The sequence below is a fragment of the Mastacembelus armatus genome, chromosome 15, assembly GCF_900324485.2.
Source record: "Mastacembelus armatus chromosome 15, fMasArm1.2, whole genome shotgun sequence".
NCBI lineage: Eukaryota > Metazoa > Chordata > Actinopteri > Synbranchiformes > Mastacembelidae > Mastacembelus > Mastacembelus armatus.
In genome coordinates, this window is record NC_046647.1 from 18,677,949 (window position 1) to 18,690,414 (window position 12,466).

The 12,466-nt window shown below is 39.2% G+C and overlaps 1 protein-coding gene across 4 annotated transcripts in view; it reads left to right on the top strand.

Annotated features, from left to right (window-relative positions):
- Positions 1-43: 43 nt before the first annotated feature.
- The window catches only part of ccdc88ab (coiled-coil domain containing 88Ab), a 59,390-nt gene continuing 46,967 nt past the window's right edge, over positions 44-12,466 (top strand). For 3 of the 4 annotated variants that reach the window (XM_026308865.1, XM_026308862.2, XM_026308864.2), the window contains exons 1-3: positions 644-706; positions 831-931; positions 8,620-8,728. In XM_026308865.1, coding sequence (XP_026164650.1) covers positions 644-706; positions 831-931; positions 8,620-8,728 — 273 coding nt within the window. Of the gene's footprint in view, positions 707-830; positions 932-8,619; positions 8,729-12,466 lie in introns of all 4 variants that reach the window. The other variant, XM_026308861.2, reaches the window with a different exon arrangement.

Sequence of the window (12,466 nt, forward strand, 5' to 3'; positions counted from 1 at the left end):
CAGTCATCCTCTCCGCTGCCGCTGTTCAGTAGTATGCCGCATTTGAACCAAGCCAGACGGGGAAGGACAAGAGCTGGGCAGAAATGACTTTGCAGTAAATTACAAGAGTAAATCGTCAACTTGAAAACCAGGACGTTAAATCTCTGCAGTTTTTTCGCACTGGATATTTTATTTATTTAGCCGTTCAGGAGGAATATTTCCCTTTAACTAACGTTAGTTCCTCTCTGTGAGCAGCCGTTTGCTATTAACGGTCATTTTTCCGCTAGCTTAAATTCATACCTGGCACAGGTCTCACATAGTCTGTCTTTGCCCGCGTTTGTAGACAGCTAGCTGAACCCAAAGGAGCTAAATTAGCTCGGGATTTCACACAAAAAATGTGACTGCTTTTCCTTCCAGTGAAGTAGCCAAGCCCCGTCGCTGGCATCTGAAACAGCTGGGTCGTGTCGAGAAGATTGTGGATTAACGTTTTTTTTTTCCTCTAAGAAACCCCAGAGCTCTTTCAGTGGCCTTTCGCCAAAATGAGCGTCGATTTAATTGAATCAACTACATGAGTGGAGTCTAAACAAACAAATATTTCTCCCCAGGAGTCAACATTTTTTTTCCATATTTGCTAAAGCAAACGGCGCCAGTTGCCCTGGAAAATATGGAAAGCAAGGTTTTCACCCCTTTGCTGGAGCAGTTTATGCTGACACCTCTGGTCTGCTGGGTAAGCTCCCTAATTAACTATTCAAATGTGTCTAAAGCTCACTAATTAAACACCTCTGTCCTGTGGAGGCATTTTAATGTGTATTGATTATCTTACCACCTATTTGCATTGTCCAATTTACCAGGTTAAGACAGTGGGGCAGCCGTCAGTGACCGATGGCACTAAATTATCGGAATATATCGAATTAGTGGATGGGATTTATCTGAACGAGATCATGCTAGACATGTAAGTAATTACCACACAAAATCCATCTGTTCCTTGTAGAACTGGTCAAATGAGGGTCCTCAAACTCAGCATGTTAATATATGTTGTCTATATTCCTCCAAAGCAGTAGTCCTAACAGTTAGATAGGGATATATATGAATATATTGAGCTTGTTTGCTTAATATTCAGTGCACAGAGGTGTGGAGGTGGTCTAAAATGATACTCACCCTGGAGCCTTTTGTGAGGTCATCCCCTCCATGAGCAAATTAAGCAATTCTTCAAGAACTCAAACCTCTGCCCAGTGCTTAAATTGTCTGCTCAAGTGAATGTAGGCTACACACAAAGGGACCTTGTATTGGGGGCAATGACGGGTCACACTGTCAGAAATCTTTGCGGACAGTTATTGTTGGGATCCCTTGGAGCTGTGCAGATTGTCTGTAAGCATCTGTGGTGCAAGGAGGCAGCAAGCAGCTCCACAAATTGTGCTCTTTTTTTTTTTTTTTTTTTTTTTTTTTTTTCTCCTTCAGTCACCTAAACACTGTCATCTGCAACTGACTGAGATGCACCCGCCTCTGGAAGCTGCAGAGCTCACTTTTCCTGCTGTGCTGTAGATTAAACTGGAAATCATAGCCTTAAGCAGAGAAACACTGGTAGCAGTGCAGGATCTGGATGCAGATTACACAGCAATACCCCAGGCCAGTGCAGGCACACAGCTGTTTGTTTTTATTCTTTTAAAAGAGAAGTAGATGCTGTTAAAAGAGAAGTAGATGCTTTTGTAACTCTAGAGGTGAGAGAGGGTGCTGCTGGAGGAACCTGATAAATTAGATGTCAAACATATACAAACATATACAGCATGACAAAAGACAGTTTTCCATTTCTTTGTTTTTCATATTTTCCTCTACACTCTACAGTGTCAGCATTTACCCCCCAGCTTGCCTATGCTTGAAGCTGTCAACTAGTCCTGTTCTTGGTGGAAATGATTTTTATTCTCAACAGATAATGACTGATGGGAAAATCCTATGTCACTTTGCTTCAGCATCTTATATCAGTAGGTTATTTTGGTAGAATTGTATGGATAAGAGGCAACTGGCTTTCTCCAAGTCCAAGTTGTTATATTGTAATTTCATCAGATATCTCTTTATGTATTATTTATATATAAATATATATATATATATATATATATATATATATATTGAATGTAAGTTAAATTAGATAGATTAAGCTGAAGCTGTGTTGCATATGGAGCTGATTATCTGTCTCTGGGTGGCATCCTCTTCCTCCCACTTGCTGTTGTCCAGTGTCCTTGACCTCTTGGTTCTTGGCTATGTCCCTCTGCTAAGCTGCCTACTTTCAGGTTTCAAATACCTCTTCCCAACACACTCTGCCATGCTTGTTTTTGCTCTTCCTATTGGCTGTTTCATTTCCCTCACAGGAACCCTTCAAAGTGTTTCTGGATGCCATTGTGGATTCTGTATGTCTTTTCTCTTCCACACACAGCCTCTTTAAAACAGTGAACAAGACTGAAGTATTTTTATAACATTTTCCCTTATGGGATATTGTATAGTCGTAAGCAGCCGGAAGGATGTGAGGGGGAAGGGAATGAGGAATGAGTGAAACAGAAAATGATTTGCCAAAATGGTTAAAACATTTAGTTACACACGACAGGGACGATATGTAGGGTAAGAACAAGAGGGTGACATGCAAAAGAGACATTCAAGACCAGGTACCCAATAAGGTTTCTGTCAGCAGAGAACAGAATGAGTAGCAGTTAGCTGAGTGCTCCTGTAGAGAAGAGGCAGCACTAAGGCTAACTGAACTGTTTCTGACTAGCTTAGTAATAGTCTGACAGGATGTCAGGGGTTGCTGGTCACAGCAAGCTGGGTTTTTATGCTTGTGTGTGTTTTTCTAGAGGGATTCTGTGGCTGTGTGGGAGTATGTGTGTCTGGGTGTTTTTTTTTTTTTCTTCCTCTGTGCATTTGGTTTTGGACTAAGGCAGCTGTTTGTAGCTGTCTTGCCCAGCCACCCTCCCACACAGATGGCCTACAGTATTGGTCGGATGTTATGACAGTGATACTGCTCTTTGTCTGCCTCTCCCATTTTACCGCATGTGTTCACCTCCAGTAGGCACAGCTAACTAAAATAGGCTGTATCATAAGCTAAAATTCCTGTTACCACTCATGCATCTCAACTTTGCAGCCATTGATTGCTGTTTTGGATGATAGCACACATTAAAGACCTAAACAGAAATGAAGTTGAGGGTATATAACCTGAGGTTTCTTATTTATAGCTGTATAGTGAATGGAAAAATTACAGTGGTGTTTAGAAATGCTTCAACATTTGCTTACTGTTACTTTCATTAAAAGCAGCTCAGAAACCACAGGTGAGTTTCCAACTTCTTTGCAGAACTGCAGGTGTTAATTAAGAGGGATTGTTTGTTCCAATTCTGGACCTCCCACAAACACCCTCAAGTATTGTGTTGTGTGTGTCAGTTGGAATTGCACAGCTCGTGATTGATTTTGTTGTGTTAAAAAAGCTTTGCTTTTGTTAGCCTTAGGCCAGAAGCTGCTGAAAAAATGGCATTTAACACTGATGACTGTGTAGTTAAACAAAATGTTCTCTCCAGACAAGTAAAACACTTGTTTTCCAGATAGGATAATAAACTCCCAAGATATAAACACTTTAGTATAATTGCTTTTGAAACATAATTTATTCGTGTGAACTTAATAACTTTAAACTTAAAAACTTTACTATTTCTGCTGGCGATGTCAGTTGTATCATAAGCTGTAGTGTTGCTGGGTGAATGTCTGTCTGGCATTAAGCAGGGATATGGTAGACAGGCTGGCAGCAGTTGTCATCAGGTCAGCATGGGAGAGCATAGACCGAGAATACGAGAAACCCCAGGATTATCTAACGTTTGCTGACACCCAGATGGCACCATGTTCCCTCCCCTCCACCCTCTTGTGACTGACATTATCTAGCCAATTAGATAGCCTCCTCAGTGCTGTCAAACCAATTAGTTTTCCCGCTCAGCAATAGGGAGCCAATTAATTTTTTGTCACAGTGACAACTGTCCACTTGAATTCTTTGCTTTCATGCCAGTTCTGGTGACCTGTGCTGGCTCGTTGGCCTATTCAGTCAAGCAGGCCAGTCTGTCCTTTATGGGCTGTCAGGAAGGAATTATGTGAGTGAGAAAGATGGACACTTGCAGTTATAAAAAGAAAATTAAAAAAAGAATATGACCTACTTGATTTTCCTGAATAGTCGTTGTGACACTTATTTGTACAGCATAACCCAACTTCAATCCTGAAAATTAGTCAAAAGTGTTTGTTAATTTGGGTGCAGAAAGTACAAGTTGAGAGAGGGAAACAAACATGCATTAAGAAAGGAATGCTGTTATGCATGTTCTACAGGTTAATGTTTCTGTTGAGGCAGATCCCCGTATGTCCGCAAGTCTTTCTGCCTGCACATAATGGGATGAGAGTAAAAATAATGTGAAGGTAATTATCACATTCCAGGTTTTTAATCTGCAAATCTTTTTCTTTAGATATCATGGATGAGGGTGCTTGCCAGTAGTAAACCTCTGGGTCAGTGAATGTGCATCTTTTAATACTGTGTGCAGATTTTAAAGCTTGTTTTTCTCTTAAAGACACATTGCATTAAATCCATTGTGTAGGTTTATATGCACAGATTGTAGCCCTCACCATGCATGTCATCACATCCTTTTATGTCAAAATTGGTTCTTTGACACATCACACATAGAGACATGCTCAGAGCCTGAGCAGTGAGCTTTTTATAGGAGTTGTGATTTGTGAAATTGTCTTTTTGCTGGCCTTGACTGTGAGATCCATCATTTAATTGATCTGGAAATTCCTGTACTAACACCAGTAGGTTCCATAATGCCTTTCTAAGCTTTGTATACCTTTGTTGCTTTATTTCTCCACACCTTAGTTGTTTTCACTGTCAGCTTCATTTTTAGTCATGTTGCTATTGTACCACTTGCTCTTTTCCCCCTTCTCCTGCTGTTTTTCTTTCTTCATTACTGCATCTCTTGTTTTGCCATTGCCTCACATCTCATATTGTCCATCCCTCTTTCTCTCCTCTGTTTTCTTTAAGCACCATGGTGAAGTCTTTGTAGGATTTTTTCTTTTGTCTACGGCTAGTTACAGCAGACATAGTTGGGATTCCAGTTGGTTTGGAGAAAGGAGGCAGGGAGACCTGTTGCTTAGTTGTCAGCCTATGTGGTTCTCCCACTACTACTGTCTGGACTGTAGGGTCTATAAATTTCCACATCAAAGTTTAGAATCAGACATCAGTGTAGCAGCTCTCAAAATGATCTTAGCTCTCATTCACTGTCTAGCATTTTATGAGACTACAAAGACAGAAATTGGTAGAGCCCTGTGGAAAAAGGTTGAGAAACAAGTCCTTGAAAAATCATCAGAAGGAAATAGGGTAATGAGAAGCCCATACCAGTGGTCAGATCCAATGTGTTCTCTTTGTGTTCTGTAGTTCAATGGAAAAAAAACTGGTAGATGACAAAAGGGAATAAAGTAACCTTTGGGAGTAAGTTATCATGGTGGCAAAATACAAAATATTGACACTTTACCTGTAGTACCTGCTAGCAGAGCAGGTATTGCAGGTAAAGTGGTCTGGCATTTTGACAATGGATTGGATTTTCTGAGTGAATGTCTTCTCATGTTAGCCAGCATCTTTTAATATAGAAACACCCTCAAAATAATCCTAAACTGTTAACTTTAGTGTGGCTGCTAATAAGGGCTTGTTCCTCCTAGATTTCTAGTGTGTGTGTCTGTGTGTGTCTTTCTCACACACAGGCACAAACACATACTCCCCTGCTGCAGCTCATAAGCTCTATCCCCAACACGTGGCCAAATGTAGCACGCATTTTCTTTGTGTGTGTGCATTTACTCTGCTCTGTGTTAATGTCTGGGCCTGTGCCTGGCTGCTCATGCTGACTGTAATCTAGCCTGTCATATATAGGTTAACACTACTCCCTAACCTACCCAGCCAATCAAAACCAGGAGATGAGAAAAGAAAGCCCATTGGCCCCAGGCTCTACATAAGGCTGCTGTGCCCATCGACAGCACCGATGGAATGGCTTATTGACTGGCTGACTTGCTGACCAGTTGTCTGCTTTGCTGGCTATTTGGCTGGCTTTCTGCTTGTGTAATCAGTTTGTTTATAGAAAGTCTTAAGTTTGCTGTATCAGCAGGAACAGAGAGAGAGATATTAAGTGGGATTTTTGACCCCCGTTGCATTCTAAGTCCCTTTATTTGTTCGCCTACTAATCCACAGTGGTGGTTGGCCTTTCATGTTCTTGTACGGGAGGGATACGAGATGGAGTAAGATAAACGAAGGGTGTGTGGAGTTGCCGTAGTGTTATTGTGGTAGCTGCCATGTTCTGACTGACTGGTTTTGAACAGGCCACCCATCCCTTGCTGTCTTCTCTTTTTCTTTTTTTTTTGTCTCTGACACACACACACACTTCATTCAGCCTACCACCCTCCTCACCCTGATAGGATTACAGCCGCCTCTGTGCTTTTTAATTAATGGGTTAAATAGACCCCCTACTATGGACCTCGAAAGGGGCTGTGTGTATGGAAGGGGGAGATGGGGATGTCACATGACTGTTCATTTAGACCACTATTAAAATGAACCCTCTATCCTTCTGATTAGTATGATTGTGTGTATCAGGGATGCAGCTGATCAAAAGACTAATTAACCTATGCACACTGCAGCCAGTTTAGAGACACAATTTTTTTATTTAAAACCATAAACTCTGCCCTTTATTTTTGTGTAAAATAGAGCCTATTGTGCTGCATTAAAATTTGGTTTTAGGGTTAAGATACTAAAGGAATATTCCAGCAATTATCTGACAGTTGTTTTTGACATCGCCATAAAAATTCGAAATTGAGATCTTTATATTCCTAGGCATGAAGTAAGTGCCTGTGGTTTGGTTTATTTGAAATAGATGCCACATACATTACATATATACATAAAAAGTCTTAATTCTATATTGGTACTTCATTTAACCAAGTGTAAGATCACAGATGCAGACACACTTCACACTTCTCACTAAATGCATACATGCATTCACAGTCAGCCAGAACCACCCCACCCCACCCCCACTCAGGGCATGGTGACCCTCATATATAGGTCATGGGATTCAGTGTACATGCTTTAACCCTCAGGGGTTGATGAACGTGCCGGTGCATTTTGTGGCAGCTTCTCGTGATAATGCTGAAACAAACTTAAATTACTCCGTCAATTCTGATCGTACAGATAAAAGCAATATATTATTCAAATCTGTAAAGGGTCTAGTTTTAGTTGTATACAGTCATAACAACAACAAAATGCGGTGCTTTTGTTAAATAAAGAAAGCAGACAGGGTGCGCTCTTCTCTCTCTGTCATCTCGCTTCACAGACACGTAAATAAAACAACCAGTGTCTCAGCAAATACTTGCCTGATAAAAATAAGAAATATATGGCTAGAAAGGTTGAAATGTGTTCTTTTAAATGAAACAATTGAAGTCGAAAACAAATCATCACTTTTTATTTAATCCGTATGAATGTAAGGAGAAATACTTTTTCTCCCGTCTCACCTCATTACAGCTAATTTGATCCTGCCTCTCACTGAGCTCACTGTTCATATGGAAATAATCTGAGATGAGCCAGGTAGTTCTGTATTTTTCTCTTTGTGCATGGTAGATGAAGGATGACATTGTTCTCAGTGCTCCAGAGCAAATGACATTACTAATTGTTTTTACAATTCTTGAATGCCTGTATATACAGTAAAATCATTTGTTCTATAAAAAAGACACATAATTAAGTCCTGTCAGACTTATGTGAGGGGGAAAAAATTATTCAGAATTACACTGAGGCAGAATGCAGTATATGGGAGATGGAAGCCAAAAAAATTGTCTCAAAGTCAGCAAATTCTATTATTTCAAGTCAAAGTATGATCGCATTTGTCCCCTGAAACTCTTTCTCTGCTGCTTGGTGAAACTATGGCCTTGGGGCTGCTTCTTTCACATCACCTCTGTTATGTGATCTGAGGAATCTAGGAAATATTAATTTCTTTTTGGGGAAAAGTAGATATGACTGGCTACAGGTATTGCATGGTATCAGTGAATTTAACCATTGACTTAAGTATGGAAAAAAGTATCATTTGAACAACCTTTTTGTTAATATTTTCATGTTGTCAGAGTATGCAATTAGGAGCACTCCTATGTGAACTTTACAGCTAAAACATGAGAAAATAGTTAAAAATTAGTCAAAAATTACATGGATGTCTGCTTAGTACTTGCATTGTTATTGATGGCATTCCAAAAATCAAACGCAGACACAAAAGTTGCCAAGAAACTCATACATTTGCACCAGTTATTAGTGCAATAATGTTTCAGTCTGGAAAAGTGGTTTAAAAAGAGGTTTGATATTCTAATGGTAATTTCCACAGTTATACATATCGTTTCAAATTACATTGGTTGGGGAGGTGGTACTATGCGAGTGTGTTGATTGTTTGAGGCTCATTAAAACATTTTGACACCTGTGATAACATCATTTGTCATGCATGCTCCTTTATAAGTCCCTTGGGCACACTATATACTCAGCCTGTAATCTTCAAGAACAACCAGATATAACTTCTCCTCGATTCAGCTGACTTAATAGCAACATGTCATTTTTTTTCTCCATAGAAATCCTAAGGCCACAGTGCAGAGGACCAACAAGAAAGTCAACAATGATCCAACACTCCGCATCCAGAACCTTTCTATTCTCATCAAACAGATTAAAGCTTACTATCAGGTAAGATTGATTTCAGGTGGACATTTACCCCAACAGTACAGGAGAAGGTTAGATGATATTTTTGCAGTATCTTATGAAAGAGGAAATTTTTACACTGATATGTATAAAATATTTTTACACTGATATGTATAAAATTATTATTCATTGAGCAGAACCTAATCGCTAAGTAAAGCTGTATGTTCTGGCCCTCTGTTCCCTTATTCTTGAACATTTACCCCTCAGTGGAAAAATACAGTTAGACAATACAGTATTCACTTGAACACATAGTACTAAATGTGTTCAAGCAAACACATACCACATGGAGACTTGGCAGCATAAACATAGATATATTTGCAGATGTGTATATCTGACTGTATACAATGTGTTATCATGACCCCCATCCATAAGAGAGATGGTCCAGTAAATACACAGAAACATCAGGAATGTTAAACACGTTACAACCACCGATGTAGATCTGCTCGTCCTTACTACTCTGATTCTTTATTTTTGCTTAATTTACTTTTCTCTTTTATCTCAAAAATCAGTTTGTGCACCATTTATGATAATAGTGAAGTACTATATTGGATTCATTTAGTTGCAGACTTGCTCAAAAAAGACCAAAACCACAAAATGCAGGACACATTACTTTTTTGCCTACAAGACAGACCTAGAAGCTTTAGTCAGACAAGTGTGAAGCAGACAGATACATGTAACAATATCCTATTAATCTAGTAGGAGAAAGTCAGTGTAGAGTAAAAGATGAGGGATGGGCCCCTTTGATAACAGAATATCAGAAAGTGAACCCCATGCTTCTTACTCTATTCTTTTAATACCCAATGGCAAGTTGCGGTCAAATTTGTGCACTTTTTAAAAACGTTTTCAGTCTGCTGTTATACATTGTCTAAGGTACTGTGTGGACTGTGCATATGTCTTGGTTAACTGTCAGCTATTAGGTATGTGTATTCTTAAGCAATCTTTCACTGTCTTTATGTAGCGTCATGGTTCCTGGAGGAGCACTGCTTTGCATTGCTATGTACTATGTTTACTGTATATGGATGAAATAAATAAAAAGCTACATGACTTGACAGTATTCACACTATGCTATGTCATTTCCTTATTGTGTGTAACTGTTAAGACAATTGTCAAATTTCTGAGCGTTGCAAAATGAAAAAAATCCAGAGAGAATCTGATTCACTACATGCAACAGTGTCCCAGCTGTGGTTCTGATAACCAGAAAGTGAGACTGATCCTGCATGCTGTTGCAACAGTGCAGTGAGTTAATGGCCAAGCAGTCGCACTGACAAAGACACTGATTTCCCACACTTCAGACTTAGGCCTGTGACCCATATCCTCAGGGGCCTTGCGAATGCAAAGGCTGTGTGAAGGCATTTACTCTTCATGTAAATGGTGGACTTCAAATAAAGAACTATTAAATTGCAAAACTGTTACAGGTTTTAGCATGCTCCATATTGTCTCTGAATCTTGATAGTGTAGAATGCCCTGAAGATTGATAAGTGAAAAGCATCATTGACAAATTGGTTAATTCTAGAATACTAGTTAGCTTTAATTCTAAACATCCTGTTACTAATTCACTAGGTCATATTTTTTAAACTATAAGCCATTGTGTAGGCTTTGATGCTATGAGCCTCTACCAGGCTGCTTCCAGTGGCAAACAGAATTATCTGTCTGAGTAAGGCGGTATAATGACATGTTGGATTGACATGATGGTACTGTTCATTCTTTAATTAGTTCTTTGGTGGGAATTTAACCCATATTCTCAGTTATTTTAGCTTCAGGAGGACATTATAAGCCAACAATGAAACCAACCGATTGTTTCAGTTTATGGTGGTTCACTAATCTTCTTTGTCCTTGGATTGCTCTGTTGACCTTACGGTCATGCTATTGTTCAGCTGCTTGGTTCTCTGCCTCACAGAGGCCACCTACAGATTTAAATCCTCTATAGTTCTCTGCTGTCCTACTGTATATGTCTGTCGCTGTGATAGTATTTTAGGGACATGATACAAATTCATGTTTTCTACAAGCCCTCAAAAGCGCTTATATACATACTACAATTTTGGATATGTGTTCCCCACACGTGCATTACAAAACATGTCACCAACCATGATTGTATTTGGCTGAATAACATGAAAAGATCATACAAAGGCGGTTTGTGCAACCAGCTAGCAAGATTATGATCAAGGATGGGGAATGATTATGTATACACACAAAATTAGTGTAAACCTGTCACTAACTCGGCACAAACTGGCATGCTGGAACCAAAACAGAAGAAAGCGTGTTAGCATACAAATACTTTTGAATTATACTATATGTACCCATACAGCAAAAAGGAGCCCATTCTAATGAAAAGGAAAATTGTCGCTCAGTTGTTGCTCAACAGTTTTACATTTCCAGAGCCATATGGATGAACCATTCAGGTTTTAGGCTAATGTACTTGGCAGGTTTTTAGTTTATTTGGACTACTTTGCACTTTATAACAGGACTTGTAGTGAGTACAAAAAATGTTGCTGGTTGCTCTTGGGGACTCAGTCATTTGATCTCACAAAAGTCTTCATACTTCCCAGTAATCATGGATTACTCACTTAAAAACCTCTCTAGGTAAGAATATTAGTGTGTGTCATTAAAGCAAATGGTGAGCCTATTTTCCCTCACTGCATCCAAAAGTAATACAACATGAGCTTGAATCATATCATTAAGTAAATGTCTAACTCCAGGTTAAATGCCAGTGCACTGGTGTGCATAAATATGTTGTTTCTGAAAACGCTCAGTATTACTTTAGACTAGTATGAAAGAGGAATGGAAGTCAAATTCAGGAATGGTTTCCATTCCTGAATTTGAGCCTTTGCCCACTCACCAAAGAATCTTCTGGTGGAAAATAAAAGCTAATTCATTAACCTTCTTGAACCATCTAAGAAAACAAAGGACCTTTCCCTTGTCTTTCTCTTCCCCTGTCTCTTTCTGAGACTGCTTTTCCACTTCCCCTTCATGTCCCTTTTTTCTATTTGACATGTAATCTCAGCAGTCATTTTCCACCTGGGTACAGTGTAGAAATTGTCTTTGAGCAAAAGTGAATTGGCTGTAGACTAGAAAGTCAGTAGCAGTGGTTTTTATTTTATCTAAACTCTCTTGAGCTGACCTTGCATATAAAGAGAAGTGTGTGACTGTATGGGTTTTGAGTGAAATGGAAATGTGTGTGCTTATATGCTTTGCATTTAAATGCTACACTGAGGCTGACATGATGATTGAAAGGAAATTTTCAAGCTATCAATATTGATATTTCTACCTTCAGTGTAGTGTAATAGGTCCTGTTAGTGTGTTTTACAACATTGTACAGAGTCCACTGAAGGTTTAATTTCTTTGGTGGTCAGTCCAAATATATGCTGGGCCTCTTTTTAATTTAGTGGCCTTGGTTTGGCATTCTTAAAGTGGGTGTAATGTGAAACTTCAGTTAGCTGAACTAAATTCTTTGTACTTTTACTGGCTTTTTTTCAGTATGTTAAGTGAATCTCTTTATCATGGTTTAATCAGGCCTTTTCTGTGTCAGACTAAGGTAATGAGTGATGCCAAAGAATATAAGTAAAAACTAATGTTATACTCGAATCCATCCTCAAGAAAGTGTTAGACTTTACTTTTGGAAGTATGACAGTTTTTTTTCATCTCTCTGCCACTGATTTGGTTTGGGGTGTGGCATAAAGGCTGGGAGTTTTTTTTGACTGGTTAAAGAGCAACAGAAGCCATCAT